This window comes from Agelaius phoeniceus, chromosome W (genome assembly GCF_051311805.1).
Source record: "Agelaius phoeniceus isolate bAgePho1 chromosome W, bAgePho1.hap1, whole genome shotgun sequence".
Taxonomy (NCBI): domain Eukaryota; kingdom Metazoa; phylum Chordata; class Aves; order Passeriformes; family Icteridae; genus Agelaius; species Agelaius phoeniceus.
Window position 1 is genome coordinate 1,979,061 of NC_135301.1, and position 21,171 is coordinate 2,000,231.

Genomic DNA, 21,171 nt, shown 5'->3' on the forward strand with positions numbered 1-21,171 from the left:
GGAGTTTTCAAAGACATTTCTATCTTACTCTGCTGAGTGCCTATGAAACTCTCAAATTTATTTTCATTGCCCCAGTCTTTAGGGAACTTAAAATTTAGGTGAAATCTGGGTACATTTGTAAACACCTCCAAAACACTACATTTTTTTCAGATGAGTTGATTATGATGCTCATTTGCAAGAAATTGTGAAGAGAAACATTTGAAATCCAACTTTTGTTTCAGGAAGCTTTTAAAGCACCTGTTTTTTTACAGGTTATCAATTGTATATTGCATAGGTACTGACCTGTAAATATGAGCAATGCAGTTTGTATGTTTACAGTTTAACAAAGAAAGCATTATAAAATATGTCACTCAAAATAATAGTCCAAAAAAGATTGATGTTGCCACTTTGGACATGCCTTTGCCAACTGTCATAAAATGATTTTTAGAGCACTCTCAGTTCCTAAGGATTGTCTGTTGAAGCAATAATATGAGGAAACAATCTATCTGTCTGGAAATGCCATTGTCAAAATAAACCAGACATATTTTCAACTCTGGGATGTAGCAGTGATGAAAATGTAACAGTGCTGAATCAATGGCAGAATTGTCCATGAGTTCAGCAGGACGGAGGTTTCATCTCAGAGCTTCTAATTTTCATGAGTTTATATATTCATTTTCACCCCTAAAAGGACACATCAAGAAATACAAGCATTTAGTTATTCTGATGCACAGACTAGGAGAGCAGGCCAGGCCATCTGGCATCCAAAAAAATATTATGATTACTGGGGACTTGTTTCCAAAATATCAATTGCTGAATTGGTTTTTTCATTCCAGCAAAAGCAAACAGGTTAAGAGCTTTCTCTCTGAAGGTGATGTTATTTCTGCACAATACAACAGATGGAAGTGCTTTTCACCCCACTCATCACTAAGCAGGAGCATTGAGCCTTATTTTGAGAAGTCTACCAGCTGAAGTTTACAGCTTCATCAGGAACATATTCTAACTTCTGCTATCATTTCTTGAACAAGTTACAGCTTTGTGCATTGTGTTTTGTCTGGGAAATGTTCCAAGTTTCAGAGACCTGCTCTCCACTAATTTAAAGTGGATGTTGTGTGAAAAGTAAAATGTCTTTGTAATACGGGGCTGTAAAGTCACAGCAAATTAACGCAGCCAGCAGTGCACAGAATGACACATCTGTGCCAAGTACACCTTTGTGGCAAGGCACTGGCTCTCAGTTTGCTGCCTGGGAATCTCTGCTGCTCCTGGACAAGGTCTTCTTCTGCAGGTTGGCTACAAAATAGAAATGCTTTAGCCTCGTTTTTTGAAATAAAAAAAAAAATACACATGCTGTTAACCCACTCAGCTGAAAAAAAAGCCATTGGCTCAGCTGCCACCATTGGGCTCCTGACTCTTAGACATCCAGTGTAAAATCAAACCAAATCATTGAACACAAAGGGCAGTGGCCTCAGGTCCAAGTCAGATTCCTCCCTTAATTCCAATTGTATTGTCCTTAATAATTGTATTAAGGACAATAATTCATTTTTTTTCAGCAGTCAACAAGTGCGTATATGTCGCAGACATCTTTCATGAAAAATCCTTTCTTAGGATTTTTCCTTGTGAGAAGCTGCAGTTTCAGCAACCAAAAGTAACCAATGGTTATCTGCTGCTGTGCAATGCAACAGGTAGACCCGTGATTGGTCTCCTGTGGATGTTTGGATTTACTGACCACTCATGGCAGAGCTGGCTCTTGCTCTCTGTCTGAGACACAGATCTTTGTTAGTCCTTCTTTTCTATTCTTAGCTTAGCTAGCTTCTGAAGAAACCTTTTCCTTTCTATTTCTTTTTAGTATAGCCTTAATGTAACGTATATCATAAAATAATAAATCAAGCCTTCTGATCATGGAGTCAACATTCTCATCTCTTCTTCATCCTGAAAACCCTTGTGACCATACATATAAGTCACACATAGAAGTCATATCTGTACCGTCCATATTTCTAGGCTGTTAAAGAGGGCTGGACAAATTATTAACTCTTAACGTTCTTACCAGCATTGCACAGCAAATTACATTCTAATGGGCAGGTCATGAAAGGAGCAACCTGATGTGGTATTGGACTGAATGCCTAGATTCACAACATTGGGAGGGGTGGTAATAATAATATTTTGTGTAGCTGTAGAATACGTAAATGTACAAAGAAAGAGCAAAATGGAACAGAACCAAACAGAAATAATAAGACCACCTTCTGATAGGTGACAGTATTGAGTATCCAGTTATGAGAGCCATTTTTCTAAGGTGTGTAGAAATGCTGGAGATACTTATTTAAGAGTTTCTGCTAGAAAAGTTTAATAACAGAGTAATATTATGAAACTGAGAAAACAGGCTAGCTATTGAAATTACCATCATAGCTATATAAATTTGGCTGTAGATTGCTATTGCCAGTAAAGGTAACAACTCTGCACTCAAGTCAATGAAAACTTTTTAAATATCAAGTCCCACAGCAACCAAAGCAGAAAAAGTTGAGCAGCTCCAGGCGAGCCAATAAATACCACTGAATTTTATTACTCTGAGAACTGAGGAATGAAGAAAGTTGCACCCTGAGCTTTGTGAGCTTTGAAGAGAATATTTAAAAATTAGGTTGAATTTTTTTGGGACCTGAGCTTTGATACGTGGAGTACAATGGAACTGAATTCATATGAATTTTCTTTGTTCCAAGCCTTGCTTTGCTGGCTGAAACTGTAACCCAGGCGGAGAAGAAGAAAGGCATTGGAAAATCTCTGCCTCCTTCTGCCCCTCAAGTCATTACTTGTGTAAATACTTAGGAGAGAAGAGGGTACTGTAAGACACACTGAGACAGAAGACAAGTATTTTATGACAAATTAGCTTCAGATATTATAGGAGTCTCTATTAGGAAAATAAAGGAATGCACAAAGATCTTACCAGGGCAGCCATTTAAACCATGCTGCAGCCTGGCTGAGTGCTCAGGACTGTCCTTGGTGCATTCCAGTAGTACAAGGACTTCTGTGGTTTGTCATTATTGATTGGTGGGGCACAAAAGATCAGTTTATTGTGATTTCATTTCTCCAGCCCTAGACTGTGGAAATGAGCAATCCTCAAACACATTTACAAAGGGCTGTAAATGCAATTAATAAGAAAAGCCACCCTGCAGTATAGGTGGAAAAGCCCACACCTTAGGTCAAAGATGCTCAATATACTTTCAATCTCATCTAACCCATTGGAACTTGCAGATTTGTGTTTCCTGAAGGCAAAATCTGAGAAACGGAAGAAGTATTTTCACTTACTTCAGTTTAAATAAGAAGGTGGTCTCTGTTCTCAGCTTCTGCAGCCATCTGTGTATGTGGTCATATCAAATCCTACTGATACTAATTTCGATGGCAAAGAGTAATATAATGAAGAGTTAAGTTTATCAGTCAAATGGATAAAAATAATCCCACTTCAAAAGAAATGATTTTCTAATTCTCTAATGAGTACCTGATTTACATGTAAACAATGGTTAGGGTTAATTAATTAAATGTCACATGATTGTTCAAAGTGCACTTACTGCTACTTGTGATGCAGTTTAGTCATAAACAACACAGCCAAGGAAGAATAATTTGAGACACATTTGCTTGGGCTTGCTGCTATTGGAATATCCCTGCAATTGCATTTTGCTTCCTGAAAATGGGACCTACATGGGTAGGTCCTTTTGTGGCTGTAGTACCAGCATAGCAGCAGGGCTGCTCTCCTTTCCTGAGAAGGGAATCTGCAGTGTGTGTTTGAAGTTATTATTGCATTTCCTGATTTAGAGTGGAGATCTGTAGCACAGAGTGGCAATCTTCTCACTTTGGTGTTTTGGTAAACCAGAACTAACTGTTGCCAAAAGGCTTTCCTGTGTTCTCACTGGTACAGTTGGTGTCTCCTCCTTAGGCTCGCTTTGTGGCTAGAAAATTTTATACTGACAGCTGTATGTCTTATTTTTGTTTGCTTTGTTTTCTCATGTTGATCTTTGCTGATTCTTCCCTGCAGTGTACCCCTGAATTAGAATCAATAGACAGTTTATTGTGGAGGAAGAGGAAGAATGTATGCAGACGACAGAGAGGGGAATCTGAAGGCTTTGTGGCCGTTGGATTCTGTCGTAGCAATTTCATTTCTAATCAGAGACTTTATTTATTACCCTGGCATCACCTGTCATCCTGATGAGGATAATGATTCAAGTGTGGTACATTTGTACTTCCTTTAAACTAAAAATAGGCTCCTTTTAGTTCTGTGTCTTTTCAGGATGTCTTTCATTTTTCTTTGACAGCTTAACTCTGGTTTTCATTTTAACTTAGGAAATAGTTCATAAAATACAAGTAGACAAATTCTTCCAGGGACCATGATTTTTAAAAACATTTAATGATGCAATTTTTGTAGAGGGACGGCACTGAATGTTTTGTGTGTAAAGTAGCTATTAATCAAAACCTACAATATGTAACAAACAAAGCAAAACAAAATTGGATTCACCTCTTTTCTTAAAAAAGAGCTGTTCCTAATGATGGAAATTAGAGATACTTTAGCAAAATTGAATGCTCTCTATCACAGAGCTGAAACCCTGGAAAATGCACTAAATGCCGTGAAACCCAACTGGAAATTCTTGTTTTCATAATCTATTACAAACTTGATGGATAACAAAGTCATGGTTGACCTTTCGGGGAAAGCAAATCAGATGTTTTTTTCCAGAGCATTTATTATGTCCCTACTGGATTCCTTATTTATCTGGTGTGAAGAAATCGTACACATGACTTCTGATGAAGACCGTGTGTAACTGTATCTATTTCTGCTTGGGCTGAGGTTTTCCCTTTATTGGTACTATTGCATAGATCACCTTGTTGGGATGTATTTTTCCATGCAGAAAAAGAAAAAATATAATATTATGTTTTTTAATGTAAGGAATGCAAGTTTTCCATATCTTGAGGCTATCTGGAGCATTATTTGGTTTAAAGGAAGCATTATTAGTATTAGGATTCCCACTTTGAGGCAATTGGCCTGTGTTGATCTAAAGGATTAGGGACTGTAGCATTTTCAAAACCTTTGTCAGAGGTTTCTCCCCCTTGTTTACTTTGTGTCACTGATAGAAATGTATCATTTTTGGAGTTGATATTTGTCATACCAGACTATGTGCATTTAGAAGGGAACACCCGCATTCAGCATCACAACAAAACCTAAACACCAGCAAAGTGGTGACAATCCTTGAAAGGAAATTGTAATTAAGTTTTTAATTATTTATTGTTACTTCTATAATCATTTCATGTCTGAACAGTAGCTTATGATAAAAAAAATCTCCATCACCTGGAGCCGTGAGGCAAAGGCTTTCCATTAGTCATCATACTCTGCATAATGAGCAGCATTGCTAATGAGACACAAAGCACTTCAAAGTTATTCAATCAGCAGTCTGAATAATGAGATTTTACACAAAAATGTAAATAGTGAGCATGCAACAAAAGCAGTAAGGTGGATTATAGCTTTTTCTTTTAAGCCACCATGAATGGATAGATTGAACGAAAATTAATTACATTTTATAAATAATATAGTGTTCCACAGATTCCTAAGAAAACAGAATAGGCCAGGGCACTTGGTGCTTTAGAAGAATATGAAATTAAATATGAGACATAGCTGCTTTGAATAAGCTTTATTGGAATCTCTAACATTGCCTTTAAATTTTTGTGGGAAACATCTGCAAAATGTTTCTTATAATAAGTCAGAAGATTATTAATACCATATTTGACAATTAGGTCAGACTTAGAGATCGGCCTGTAGTATACATTGATGCAAATTACATTAAAATATATATTCTATAATATAATAGGCATCAAGCCTGTCAGAATTCAAGGGGCATCCAGACAATGCTCCAGTCATGCTGCTTAACTTTAGGTGGTCCTGTGAGGAGCACAGAACTGGACTTGATCCTTCTGTGTCCCTTCCAGTTTGAGATATTCCATGGTAGCAAAATACCACGTCACATAACAGCAACCTGAGAAAGGACAATGGGTGACTGAGAGTTGAACATAATTTTTTCACATGTACAATCATATGGTTTTTAATCCTACTACTTGAGAGAAGCAAAATTAGAGGACAATGTTTCAGTTTTATTTAAAATGCCGTGAAAATCAGTATCAGGACTGGTAAAACTAATGGCAGCTTCGTGATAGATATTACTGAAAAATAAAAATTTTTACTGATGGAAACCAGGAACATTTGAGATTTGACTTTGGATGCTTTGGAAGGTCTATGTTGCAGGATCATGCTTTTTTCAGAATAATTCCTGTATTTTTATATGAAAGAAAAAATGTCTTTGATGTAAAATTCTGCAAATGTTCAGGTGGAGCTTTATAAATCAATCAGTAGATTATGATTATGAGCAGTAGCAAACTCAGTTTCAAAGCAGTGTGCTCCCTTTATAATCATGTCAGCAGGGAAAAGCTTTGCTGCTGGCCATCTGCTGTTCAGGCAGGCTGCACTAACCTTCCACCTGCCTGAAAGAATAAAGGTGTTCTTTAGAAAGAGACACCAGAATTGTATTTAAAATTATTATTCAGAGCTGCAAAAAATTGTCAAAGTCGGAACCAGCAATGGATAGAATATAACTTAGAATTACTGAGTTATGTTGCATTGAAGAGAAATATATGATATGGGTCTCAATTTCTTACAAAATCTATTATCCCTTATGGAACAAACAAACAAATGAACAAGCAGACCCAAAATAAAACAAAAAAATTGTCTGAAAAATAGATCAATTTCTAGTGAATGTTTTTTACATTGCTGATTTCACTAATTCTGTTTTAAATATGTAAGCTACTAATTATCTCTGGTTATCAAACCAGATTCAGTGGCTAGGAGATGAAGTCCAATGTATTCAGACTTTAAATGCAAACCATGAAATTTTTACAATTCCCAGTTTGGTGAGAAACAACAAAAATCAATAAATAAATTTCAGTTGTAAGAGACTTATACAGAAGAGACTGGGATTAGGATTTTCAAGTTTATCTGTTAGAAAGGGCAGAAAACTACAAAGGGCAGAAAACTTATTGAGCTTCACTTTTTGCTGCACATAAATATCTGATGGTTTAAATACCACTCCTCCCAAGATTCATTGCTCCCAATGATGAAATGTATTTTTAGCTCAGCAGCACATCTCCTGGTGTGGGATAGGTAGCTGTAAACTGGACCAAGACTTAAAATAATGGCCCTGTCATTTTTAATTGTTCAGGAATAATATGAATCATTGTGAACTCATTTAGTATTAATTTGGTTGTTATAAAATGCTTCTATAGATCCTCTCAACTAATTAGCTTGACCTTCCTTTTGAAGGGTAACCGGTGGCTGTCTGGTGTTCAAGCTTGACTTGGAGCAGAAGGCAGGCTGGGAGCAGATTCCTGAGCCCCAAGTTCAGCCTTTCCAAGTTTCCTTCCCACCCTTTGACAAGAACTTGGTTGGATAAATGCAACAATGACCTGGTTTGCTGGTTGCATATGAATAATGAGACTTGATGTTCAAAATGAAAAGCTTTTCTGGATCTCCTCTAGCTGTGGATCTCCTTAATTGCTGTGATGTTTGAGGTAGTTCAAACTTCTCCACTCTTCTGGGAGTAATGATGCTTGTGCATCAGCACAGGAATGTTTAATGAAGAGTGTCTGGGATGCAAGCATATGCCTTAACAGCAAGTTTAAAGAGAAAGAAAATAAACTGTATTTAAGATACATTTCTTCAAAAGGGGCAACACCACGCCAAGAGGGAGAGACAAATAATTCCCTGAAAAAACAGTGATTTCATTTGTCCTACATGACTTCAATGAGATCATAACTTTTTTTTTTGAGAAATAGTGATGATTTTGCTAAACTGAGCTTTTAATGCAGAAGCCAGTGACCCATCCTATTGACAGAGATGGATACTGCAAGTGCAATAATTTGATTGCCAGAATATGACACAAAGTAGATAAGGTATTTTATCTTTTTCATCCACTAGATTATGCATTCTCCTTACTTTGGTATTTCTGATATATTTTCTGAGAATCAGTTTTGTCTCATGTAAATGGTTCTCTGGAGAATTTCATAACTAGAGGCAGCAGAAATAAAAAATAAAACCTGTCATTAAGGAAAAAATATTTTGCATTGTTGGCACAAAAATAATCCAAATATGCACATGGCCAGGCAAAGCAGTGGAGCAGTGGTTGAGTTTGTTCAGAAAAATGTCCCGCTGTTCTGTCAAAAGCAGCACATGTATCTCATGTCATTGGGCAAGATGAGCAGTCCAAGCTGTAGACTTGTAGTAAAATACCCAAAGAAGAGGTGCAAGTCTAGGATGTCCTTCCAGGAAATTTTAAATCTATGTGCAAGAAAGAGGAAAATACTGTCTATTTTTTTATTTTTCTAAGGTGATGAGTTAATATTAACTGTTTTCCTGTTTCTGCTGCTGTGCTTCCCCCTTCTGTGCAAATGTGTGCAGAGTTGCTGCTGTTACATAAAGAATGCAAAGCAGTAGTTTATTTTCTTCTTGCAAATTAAATATTCTGTACATTTTTTTTTCTGGTGTTTTTTTCCCCTTTCCTGAACATCCTTGTTGCTGTTATTGTAGGCAACATAACCCTGGTTGAAAAGAAATCATCTGTACAGAAACAAGAAGAGTGGATTTGGGAAGAAATTGCTGCAAAGAAGAAATGCTAGACTGATGTTTTCAAAAGAATAAATGCTATTTTCAACATTTTTGGTAAGTGCACAAGTAATATTCTGCTGTAACCTATTTCCAGAAATCTTTTGCATTGTGTAAGTCACTCCTTTGAATGTCTGTGGCTGGGCAGATCACAATATTGTCAAAAGGTGTTCAAATATGATTATTATTTCAAATGTAATGGATATTTTCTGAGCAAATGAATTCTTGAAAATCAGAGATGTTAAAGATATATGAAGACTGAACCCAGTAACCTGCATTCAGATTTTGATGTTTAGTCAGAAACATGTCATAAGTCAAGAGACATTGTAATTACCAATGGATATTCTTTACCAAGGTGCGATTATTAGTTTAATTTTTAATTTTTTCAACTTTGCTCATTCTTACTTAAAGGAGTTTAAGTCTTTTCATTTTCTTTTTGTAACTAACATTTAATATTCCACATCTGGTTGCCAAAATGGAAAATGTGTATTATTTGCTTACAGTAGAGGTGGGAATTATTCCTTGCCATAGCACTGGTATGAAGTTTGTTTTAAAACATGAAAGATCCATTTTAGATTCCTGAAAAGAGGTATTAAAATTTCTTGTTAGATATTGCTGATTGTGATTGAAAACCACTCCATTGAATTACAGTAGAGGGAGATGAAGGACATCTTGCAGCAATGAAAATGGTTGCAAATTTAATTAAAACATTAAATTATTGTTGGAATAAAGGTCATAATCATAAAACCTAATTGAAGGAAGTACATTAGCATGTACCCTAAGGTATCCTTTCCATTTCCAAATATCTATTACATATTTGACATTTGAAGAGGAAAGAGGTTCCATTTTATCTGGATGGATGAACGGCGATGGGGAGAAGTGTTATACATAATACAGTGTAAGAGCCCCATTTTTCAAAACATCATTTGCTCCTTGCATAGGTGCAACACTCTGATTTTATGTCTCTGACTGAGGAAATTCCCCTTATTTATTGAGCATCATGGACCTGCATAGGGCAGAGGACATCATATCATGTACTTAGACTTTTCCCTGTGGAAAAAGTGGAACTTAACTCCCTTTAAATTTGACAAAGCCTCAGTTACCAGCTGTCACCTTGTTACCTAGGCTGCCTTTGTGAGAGATGTGTTGCTGCCTGGAGAATGGGATGTCTGTGTAACATCATATGAAATGCTTATCAAAGAGAAGTCAGTATTCAAAAAGTTCAACTGGAGATACCTTGTTATAGATGAGGCCCACAGGATTAAAAATGAAAAATCAAAGGTAATTTATTTTACACTAAGCAAGAGATCTGTGTGGGTTATTTAGTTGATGGTGTAGGGACTAGTAATGTTTAAATATATATGTTTGATATTTGGACATGTCTCACTGTCCTTCAGTTATCAGAAATTGTAAGGGAATTCAAGACTACCAACCGACTGCTATTAACTGCAACTCCACTTCAGAACAATTTTATTTACATGATTTTACATACAACATTTTACATACAAAATTACATGAACTCTGGGCACTTCTCAACTTCCTTTTGCCAGATGTCTTTAACTCAGCTGAAGTAAGTCTTTTGTTTCTGAATCAAATTAATTTTGCTGGTTTTCCCAATTTGAAAGTAGACCTGGATATGTATAGTTAGTGGTGTCAGTTACTGATAAGTGATAGATTGAGTTGGAAATGTTTGTTATAAAGCTTTTCATAAAATAGGCCAAATAAGGTCATTTGTTCTTTTACTTCCTGGCCATATGAGAGTTGTATTTGTTCACCATTGTGATGCTATTGTACCTTGAAAGGAAGCCTCTTATAAACCAATGATTTTGTTGATACAGGATTTTGATTCGTGATTTGATACCAACAACTGTCTAGGGGATCAAAAACTGGTGGAGCGCCTTCCTATGGTGAGTCCTTTTGCCTTTTATACAAGGGTTACATTTACCTAAGTTAAATCCCAAACAGTTCTTCTAATACTTCTTATGATAGACTATTAGGATGAGAGAGATTATTCCACAACTTTTCAGTCAAGCAAAATTAAGTCCAAGGACACAGAACCATGTCAAAGATCATTTTGACCTAATCTTTGAGTCTTTCAAATAAAGCACATGTATATCCTATGTATAGCAAATAATTTCTCCATAGAGGTTGCTTTTTTTTTTTTCAGATTGTCTAACACTAGATCATGTATCTGTGATAGAGAATATCTGCTCTTTGATTCATCCATTGACCTGATCAGTGTTTCAGTTTCCAAAATGCATTTAATGGTGAACCTCTTTCAGGTGCTACGACCATTCCTTCTCCGTCGCATCAAGGCTGATGTGGAGAAAAGCTTGCCTCCAAAGAAGGAAGTTAAAATTTATGTGGGCCTCAGCAAAATGCAGCGAGAATGGTAATTAATGCATGTGCTTGACTGGGCTGTGGTTCAGGCTCAGAAGGAATGTGCTGTCTGTGACTTGGAGGTTGTGTAGAACTCAATTTATTCTCTCTGGTATACTCCCAGTTTATTCCTGTTTCTTTCTGACACTGCTATGACAGAACCATGCATGTCAGGGAGATTTACCTGATTAAATGAAGAGAAGGGTGAGCTTTAGACAGTATTTGTAGCCTAAAGACTTATGAAAACTTGCTTAACTTCTTGCTTAAAGGAGAGGAGGTTCAGGAGGAACCTTTTTGCTCTGCACGACTCCTGGATGGGAGGGTGCAGCCGAGGGGGTCATCAGCCTCTTCTCCCAGGCAACAGAACAAGAAGAAATGGCCTCAAACTACACCAAGGGAGGTTCAGGTCAAGCATCAGGAGGAATCTCTTAATGGAAAGGGTTGTCAAGCATTGGAATAGACTGCTCAGACAGGTGGTGGATTCACCGTCTCTGGAGGTATTGAGGAAACAGCTGGATGTGGCACCCAGTGGATGGTGGTGTTTAGCCTAAGGTTGGAACTGATGATCTCAGAGTTCTCTTGCAACCCAATCGATTCTGTGAGTCTGTGCTACATTTCTGACTTGCCCAGAGGCAAAAGAATGACACCCAAACCATGTCCCATGGCTGCCATGATGCTGAGGGCAGGTTCTGTCTCCCACAGGCTTTTCCTGGCTTACATGTATTCAAACCTTTCCTCCTCCTCCCTCTGCACCAGCAAAAGATGCAGCTTGTAAGTCATCCCCCAGCTTCATTTTAGAGTGAACAGAAGGGTTTTTTTCTTTCCGTGCTGTAGGTATACCCGAATCCTGATGAAGGATATAGATATCCTGAACTCAGCTGGGAAGCTGGACAAGATGAGACTGCTGAACATCCTGATGCAGCTGCGGAAATGCTGCAATCACCCGTACCTCTTTGATGGAGCAGAGCCTGGCCCACCTTACACAACAGACATGCATTTGGTCACTAACAGTGGCAAAATGGTACTTCTAGACAAATTGCTGCCTAAGTTGAAAGAACAAGGTATACATCTCCTTTCTGGGGTTTTGAGAGTTTTTTGGTTCAGTAATATTTTTGTGTATTCTAAGCAAAACCCAGCGGACTTTAGCCAGGATTACTGTTGGTTTCTAGTATGATACCAGCTTGGATCAATAGTCCATTATGGCTTTTTGTGTTGAAGTGTTTTGATTTCTTTTTTTTTCCCACTTTTTCATCGCAGCTAAGTTCACACCATAAAAACATCATTTGATTGGGGCTTTAGATTTTCTTTCATAGTTTTCTTAGCTATCTGAAATATAATTATGTAGTATTTTAGCCACGCCTTTGATTTGCCATGAAGGACCATTTCAGATTCAGAGTCCTCCTACATAGCTCAAGTCAAATCCTGTGTGAAATGTTGGTCTTTCTTGCTGGATGTGATTTTGAACAGTACCTGAGGTTTTTCTGTGTATTCTATAAACACTCAGACATGGGGGAACTCTTGAGTTGTTTTAAAGTTATTTGAGCTTTGAAATGGATTACTGTAAAAGTCACTTGCAACAGAGTTTTTGACACTGGAATAAATTTTTAGCTCACTATTTTTTGAGTATGCTTACAGTAGTAACTTTGCTAAAGAAGTTGGATGTAGGTTTGTGAGTGGGGACACTTTGCAGGAAAACAAAACCACGTCCAAACCTCAACCTTCTGTAGTATAGAAGTAAACTGTACTTTGTATCTAGGTATCATCCAAGCAGCTGTGACTGTATAACTCAAGACTGAAAACCAAGCAATTCAGTGGTTACTGTGCTTTTTTGATCTTGGTTTCTTCCTGATATCAGGTTTATTGATGAGGTGTTGTAATTAATACTGGACTGGTCTCAAATCAAATTAGCATCTTAAACAAGAGAGTTCAGTATTAACCCTTGAGTCCAAAGGACAAAAGGAAGTAGAAACTTTGTTATATCCTGTGTTTTACTTAAATTTCTCCAGTAGACTGGAAATGGCTGAGTGTATATGCATAAAGTACTGAACCTTTTCTTTTTTTTTTTTATTTAAGTTGTTCTTGGCAGTAAACTGACAAGTACTTAAGAAGAATTCACTTTATTTCTAGAGATCTTAAATCCAAAACAATCAAATACTTCAAAATTTTATTATTTATACTTGATAATGTTTTTATATTTGTGCTACCATCTTACTCTGCCATGTCTGGGAACTTTTTCTTGAGGAGTACAACACAAAATGAAAAGGAGAAGCCAGCCATTAATTAGACAGTGACATATCAGGGTAAGACAAACGTGTCCTATGGCATGGATGTGCTGTGGCAGCAGCAGCTGCAGCCCTGCATTGTAGTTTGGGTCTGAAATTCAAACGACTTTTCTTCTTAGTACATGGAATTGCCCTCCTTCCTTTTCTGGTAGTGCAGACTTGGAGAGTTTGTTTAATCTTACATTTTGGTGAAAGCATAAGAAACCTTTTTACCCAAACAGGCTCAAGGGTTCTAATCTTCAGGCAGATGACAAGAGTTCTAGATATTTTGGAAGATTACTGTATGTGGAGAAATTACGAATATTGCAGACTGGATGGACAAACTCCTCACAATGAGCGACAGGTATTTACAACTTCAGGGATTGTATTTATGTAAAAATACTACTTGTAAAACATTTTGTTTAACTGATACATTCTTTTCATTGATTTAGGCTTCCATTAATGCATTCAATGATCCTGACAGCTCAAAATTTGTGTTCATGTTGAGTACACGAGCAGGAGGTCTTGGAATCAATCTGGCTACTGCTGATGTTGTAATTCTCTTTGATTCAGACTGGAATCCACAAGTAGATCTCCAGGCTATGGTAAGATTCCAGATGGAAATTATGGGGTTTTGTTTTTCTTTTTCTCACAGTACTTTGCTAGAAATGTGTACTTCCAAAATAAATTGGTATTTTCCCATTTTAGCACAGGAGCAGGATTTGTAAGACTAATTTTCAGTTCAAGTGCAGCTTCCACTGTGTGGAACCATTAGTCCTCAGTCACATTTGGGTTATACAGTGTTTTATGTAGTGGGAAATGCTGGGTGTGTGCTACACCTCATAGTATTGTTTAATGCAAATAGCCTACTTGAGTAAGTAAAAATGAATTAAATCTAGGTTGTTAATCCCAAAACTATAAAGCTGTTGTGGGGAGTGGAGGTGAATGTGTTTTCACTGTTTTTCCTGCGATCTTGAAAATGAGATAAAGAAAAGTTGAATTAAAGTTTTCAAAAACTGCTTTTATGGTGATGGTAATGAAAGGATCTCATTTTAGTAACTATCCTTAGGGGTTTTTTTAAGTAGATGTGGATGCATCTCCATCCTGGATACATGTCAAGGACATTAGTGACCACCTAAGAAAGCAAAGCTATCTAAAAACTGCCAGTGGATTTTTGGATTTTTGGTTGGGGTTTTTTTTGGTTTTTTTTTTTTTTGACAAATGAGGCCTTTCAGAGAGAAGTCTTGGAAATGTCTTAAATTATTTCAGTTAACCTGTGGGTCTCAAGTACTCTAGCAAAAATCACTTCAAAAGAATGAAGGAACTGGTGTCTAATAGCTCAAATGAGGCAGTACCAGCTACCACTACAGGTGTGTGTTGAGAATACTGATTCTCACAGTGGTTCATGTTTCACTAGTCAGGAGAGGCAGGGTTATTGTATTTTTCTTGAACTATTCATGGCACTACTGAAGGATTTTGAGAAAGGCAGCTTTTGGTCAGCAGAGAGATGATTTCTTCATGCTTTGATTCTACAGAAGGTTGCTTAAGGTCAGAAGCATCCAAATCTTCTCCTCTGTGTGTGATTTAATGAAAAACCCCAAATCCTGCTGTTTTTTAGCTATGACACATAGAGACACACTCACTGTCAGTGTTATTGAAAAAAAAAAACCCCAAACCTGCAATGTAGATAAAAATGTAATATCTTGGGTAGCCATGGATAGCTGTAAACATTTTAGTAACCTGTGCTGTTCTGTTTTGTAAATTTGTGTGCTGTAAATAATGAAAATCTTAAACCTCATTATGTAGTCATGCTGGAAGGCAAGTGCTGACTTTTTTGTTACTGTTTTGGGCAGGATCGAGCGCACAGAATTGGGCAGACCAAGACTGTCCGTGTGTTCAGGTTTATTACAGACAATACCGTGGAGGAAAGGATAGTGGAGCGTGCAGAAATGAAACTGCGCCTGGATTCCATAGTCATCCAGCAAGGCAAGTATTATATGAAGGCACTTCGGATCTAGGATGAAATTCCCTTCTTCTCCCATTGTAAATCATGGTGGAATCAGCCAGTAAGAACCAGTGGGAGTGTTGCTTTTGCCTCATCTGAACTCTGAAGGGAGTTCATGTGCAAAGGCCTCATCCACTTGGAAATTTGTTTTACTGTAGGAGTAGGCATTTCCTCACTAACTTTTTGCTTACCTGCCTAGTGGGGTATAGTCAGATTTGACTTTTTAAAGCACTCAGTTTCTTCTTTCACTTTAAATTTAAATGAATGCCTTTCCTTTTTCTAATAGACAGAGAAAAGTAAGGTAACCTTAGTTGACTTGCTTGGAATCAGTAATATGTAGTTTGTATGTGGAAATATAAGGGGGAGAAAATCCTGTATTGCTCCTTCCATAACATAAACTCTTTAGTGAGTTGCTATCCTCAAGCATTTTTATCTTTAGGAAGATTGGTGGATCAAAACCTGAATAAACTTGGAAAGGATGAAATGCTGCAAATGATCAGACATGGAGCAACACACGTGTTTGCTTCAAAGGATAGTGAGATTACAGATGAAGATATTGATCACATTTTGGAAAGAGGGGCAAAGAAGGTGAGAAGGTTTGAAAAGGGGAAGCTCACCTGTAGATTTGAATGTGATGGCAAGATAGTGAGTCTCTGGATGATAACTTGGTTCCAAGCTGGAGAGAAAAGGGGTTTTTGCTGTAGAGGGTTTTTGTGTTACTCAATCGTGTCTGTTTTTTCTGATGTTGTCAATAAGATGTTTTATAGTCAAGTACCTTCTAGAATGGCTCCTCTTCTTTCTGGCAATGGGATGTTTTAAAATGAAGTACCTTTCAGAGTGGCTCCTTTCTGGAATGAGGTGTTTAATAATGACGTGCCTTCCAAAATGGCTCCCGTTCTATCTGGGAATGAGATGTTAAATAATGAAGTACCATCCAAATGGCTACTATTCTTTTCTGTATCCCCTGTCCAAGACTGCGGAAATGAATGAAAAACTTTCAAAGATGGGTGAAAGCTCCCTTAGGAATTTTACTATGGATACTGAATCTAGCGTGTATAATTTTGAAGGGGAAGACTACAGAGAAAAACAGAAGGTAATGTTTTAAGTTTCTTTTGGAGGAATGCCCTGAATTGCATGTTTTAGTCATACTTATTTAAGAGGTATTGGGTAAAATACAGTGTCATCTATGAAAATAGTTTAAATAACACTTATAACACTTATAATGAAGTAGATGTAGATCTAATTTTACATAAAACTTGTAGCTGGTCTCATGATCTTGCAAGACTTAATTTTTGGTTTTGGGGGTGATGGGTTTTGTTTTTATAGTTGGCATTTACAGAGTGGATTGAACCCCCTAAAAGAGAAAGAAAAGCCAATTATGCTGTGGATGCTTACTTCAGAGAGGCTCTTCGAGTCAGTGAACCAAAAGCACCCAAGGTGAGTTGACTAATCAAAAGAAATAAATTTTTTCAATATGTATGGTAAATGGCTGAAGCTCTAAGCAACAAATAGGTCTTGAGTCATAAAAACTGCTCTGTTCACTTTTATAAAGTGGAGGGACTATCTAAATTTAGAAAAAATTTCCAAAAGACTTGAGACAAACTTCTGTGAGAAAAAATAAGAACAGTATGAAACTTGTAAGACGTTAGGGAGGCTAAGATCAAGTTTTTTCTAGTTCTTATTTAAGCAGCTGTAAATTTTCCTGTGGAAGATTAATGCTTTAAACACGTGTGACTTTTTCACCAGCCACCTCCTCCCAAAAGACCTCTCTTCCCCTTCTCTCACTGCTCTTTTACTTTTAGAATTCTTTGTGGTGGTTGGTGTGTCTTGCATGGTGTGACTTTTTTCCCCCCAAGTTAAGACAGTGCATTTTTGTAACAATAATGCTTTTTGTTTGCTCATAAACTTAAATTACTTCTTACAAGCAAGCAGATTCTGGATGTGAAAGGGAGCAAATGCAAGCTTTGTGTTTCAGGCTCCACGGCCTCCAAAACAGCCAAATGTACAGGACTTCCAGTTCTTTCCTCCTCGCCTGTTTGAACTGTTGGAAAAAGAGATTCTCTACGACAGGAAAACAATTGGTTACAAGGTAACTGAAGAATTTCCTTGACCAGAGGGCTGGAGCACCTCTCTTAGGAGGAAAGGCTGAGAGTTGGGATTGTTCAGTCTGGAGAAGCAAAGGCTCTGGAGCAACCAAATTGCAGCCTTTCAGTACCTAGAGGGGGCTTGCAGGAAAGCTGAAAAGGGACTTTTTACAAGGGAGCAGCTTTAAACTGACAGAGGGCAGGTTTGGGTTGGATATTGGAAGGAAATTCTTCACTGTGAGTGTGGTGAGGCACTGGCACAATTTGCCCAGAGAAGCTGTGGATGACCCACATTCCACTTGCTTGGAAGTGTTCAAGGCCACGTTGGACGAGCCTTTGAGCATCCTTGTCTAAGCAGAAGGTGGCCCTGCCCATAGCAGGGGCTTGGAAAAGAGGTGATCTTTAAGGTCCAGTCCCTTCTGTGTTATTCTCTAAATTCTTGCAATGGAACAGTTTAATGCAACAGTAGGAGAATAAGTACTTTTCCAGCCTTTCACAGTAATTTAAATGAAATAAAATCATGTTCAGCTGTCGAAGCTATTAGGTTATATTAACAAAAAGGTGACAATTAGTAATTATCTGTGAAAAATTAATTCAGTTTTATAAAGTGCAAAACCTTTCAGGTACCTCGTAATCCTGATCTCCCAAATGCAGCCCAAGCACAAAAGGAAGAGCAGCTTAAGATTGATGAGGCTGAACCTCTTAATGATGAAGAACTGGAAGAAAAAGAGAAACTTCTAACCCAGGTATTGTTGGTTCTTCAGTGAGACTGAAATCAGCCAAAGCTTGTTTTGTGTTTCACAGCATTATGGGAGCATTTCTTGGTCACTGATCGGCATGTGCCGTAGTTAACACATCTGCACAGTTTGGTTCAGACTGAAAAGAGTTTCCAGCATTAGGTTTGTCATAGGCCTATGTCATAGGATATCTTTGAGGAATGTGCACCAAGGATTCTCCTGAATCCTAGTCTGGCATTCACTATAGACTGTGATGTCTTTCCATGAAACCTTGCAGAATGGCTGCAGAGCTGGGTGTGCTGCATTCCACATTATTTAATGCACATATTCTGCCTCAGTTTCACACCCTTATGGAAGTGAATCCTGGGGTCTGAACAGTCAGTTTTCCTAAACCACATCTGGTAGTGGATAGTTCCCCTCACTAAAAGAGGGTGTGAGCTGAATAAGTATATAATTAGGAAGCCTGTATATTTAAATAATTTAAAACCAGGTGAATGCTTGATATGCCTTATTTGGATATTTTATTTACACGTTGTATTTTGGCAGGGGATCGGAATTACAGGACAGGATTTCTTGCTTGCGTAGTAATGAGCTGGAACAGCTCACTGTGGAGACACCAGAATCACAGAGGTCAGGAATCAGTACAGTCCAGTAAGCTGTGGCTAAATCACAACATGGCTGGCAGAACTTGCTACTTCCCACTACTTGTAAAAGCTACTGGTAATATGAAATGAACCTACTTTAGCTCATGACTTCAGCAGTGCTACTTGTGTCTCTGCTGAAAATCACCATCACAAGGTGGCTTTAGTCCTTCTGAGGGAGAGTGACCATGCAGCGGTCACTGCAATGATGCAATGGCTGAGGGTGTCTGTGAGGCACTTGGGGGGCCTTTTTGACAAAACAAAAGCCATTACACTACTTTCACTTGAGCAATTTTTTTTTCTTAGAAAGTAATCCCACAGAGAGACTCTTAGGAGGAGGGATTAATTTTTCAGCTGAAAACTTACCAGAAATTACTAGGTAAATAAAGAACTAGTGCTAGTCATTTTGCAGTATTTAAATAGAGAGACTACAGTGACTGCAGTATAAAAAGAGTTCTACTAAATTAAACTGCAGAGAAAGAAAAGGTTTAACACTGTGGAATGATGGAAGTGTTACAGGCAATTTCAAGAAACCAGTTGAATCAAATTCGGAGATGGACAAATCCTGAACCTCTGTGCAATGTTTCCTCTTGATTGCTGTATAGGGCTTCACTAACTGGAATAAGAGAGATTTCAACCAGTTCCTCAAAGCCAATGAGAAGTGGGGCCGTGATGACATTGAAAATATAGCACGAGAAGTCGAAGGAAAAACCCCAGAGGAAGTCATTGAGTATTCAGGTAACTTAATTCTGTACTCAGCTCTGAGAGTATCTAACTCTGCTTGGCTCATTTGAACTGCCTAAGAACATGGTAACATCCTACTGCTGAGAATTTCTTACACTGCTGTCCTAAGATTTTTGGGGTAGAATTATATTGATGTATTTTGGATCTGCTGCTCTGTCTTTTACCATCATTACTGCCTGCACAACTAAGGCTGTACTAAAATGCACACCTAAACTCCTGCTGAGCCACTTCACTGTATCCTGAATCTAACTGGGTAGCACTGTCTTCAGTTCTTGTTAATTTTTGCAAAGGGAAATGCTGAGAAACACTGCTTAGCTGAAGAGATTTCCCTTTTCCTTGTATTCATTAATGAGAAGTTAACCTTTACCTCCTCCTCGAGAGCAGAACTCAGTAAATACATCACGATTGAACCTACAGCCACCACTGGTAACCTGAGTCTTAACCTCGCATTAGAAGAGATTTTTTTCCACTGTAGTGTAGCTGCAAAGTCCTGGCACTACATTTCTAAAGGTATAGAGCAAGTTGAAAATGTGCAAAAATCTTGTACAAAAACCCCTTATTTAAACACCTAATGGTCTTTCAGGCACTTGCTTGTCTTCAGGCACTCAGTTGCCCTCTTGCTTCTATTGATAAAACTGTATTCTGTTACATCTGTTTTCATTTGAAGAAGCTTTGTTTCCTTTGAGGAGACTGACACACAAAAGTCTTACTGGCCTGTATTGTACCTCACTTAAACTGAAGATTCCTATATCTACCCTCTTCAAAACAGCATTTGTACTACTGCAGCACATGGTAGCTGGAAGGGAAGGTTTCTTACCAGCTCAAGGCATGTCTGTTGTTACACAGCAGTAAGCTCTGGTAAAAGGAAGGAACAGCTAACATCCTTTTTTTAAGGTTAAACCTCTGACTTTTACAATGCATGATAAGATACTAAGAAGTTGTTCTTTTCTTAGCTGTGTTCTGGGAAAGATGCAATGAACTCCAAGACATAGAGAAGATCATGGCTCAGATTGAAAGAGGAGAAGCTAGAATTCAGAGACGAATCAGCATAAAAAAGGCTCTCGATACAAAGGTGGGTTTGCTCAGTTTCTTTTTTTTTTTCCTGGTGCCAGTGAGGGGAGATGCATGACCCCTGTCTGACCAGTGCTGCTGATGTATGAAGACATCTTGGGCATGACATTGGTCTCTTTGCATAACACTCAGCAATTTCTTCCTATGGCTTTTCCATCCCATGGAAGTGCTGTGATGACACCCTTAGCTATGGTCTACCCTGGTGTTTGTAACAGTTTTCTGTATTACAGCACACAGTTCAGAGCGCTGTGTAACTCCACATAGTACAGGCCTTGGGGAGGAGCACAGTTCCTTCTGGACACGTGGAACTGAAATTAAGAGAGAGAGAGAGAAATGGAGAGAGGGGGATGGAGAGAGGGAGAAATGGGGGAGATAAAGGGATGGAGAGGGATAGAGAGAGGGAGAGAGAGAAATGGAGGAAGAGAAGGGAGAGAGGTAGGTGGGTAGAGCAATAGGGGAGAGAGAAACATAGGAAAACAGGTGGAGAGAATTGGAGTAAAGTAGAAACAGGTAGAGATGGCAGAAGACAGAGGGAGTTAGAAACATCAGATTAGAGAGCACTTAAAAAAGACTGATCCAACAGTCTTGGGGAA

The 21,171-nt window shown here is 38.1% G+C and overlaps 1 protein-coding gene across 1 annotated transcript; it reads left to right on the forward strand.

Annotated features, from left to right (window-relative positions):
• The first annotated feature begins 13,051 nt into the window (after window positions 1-13,051).
• LOC129121251 (SWI/SNF-related matrix-associated actin-dependent regulator of chromatin subfamily A member 5-like) lies at window positions 13,052-20,771 on the forward strand. The gene is made up of 11 exons (XM_077193144.1): window positions 13,052-13,061; window positions 13,341-13,660; window positions 13,749-13,901; window positions 15,150-15,286; window positions 15,745-15,889; window positions 16,275-16,394; window positions 16,628-16,738; window positions 17,277-17,390; window positions 18,009-18,131; window positions 19,369-19,501; window positions 20,461-20,771. Exons 1-11 carry the CDS (start codon window positions 13,052-13,054, stop codon window positions 20,634-20,636), a joined length of 1,542 nt encoding a protein of 513 aa, XP_077049259.1. The 3' UTR covers window positions 20,637-20,771.
• The last annotated feature ends 400 nt before the right edge of the window (window positions 20,772-21,171 follow it).

What these genes read in the sequence shown, in the direction of transcription:
- LOC129121251 (XM_077193144.1), top strand. An exon ending in AAGTAGATCTCCAGGCTATG is followed by an intron (nt 13,902 to 15,149) that starts GTAAGATTCCAG and finishes TGTTTTGGGCAG; the next exon opens with GATCGAGCGCACAGAATTGG. An exon ending in ATAGTCATCCAGCAAGGCAA is followed by an intron (nt 15,287 to 15,744) that starts GTATTATATGAA and finishes ATCTTTAGGAAG; the next exon opens with ATTGGTGGATCAAAACCTGA.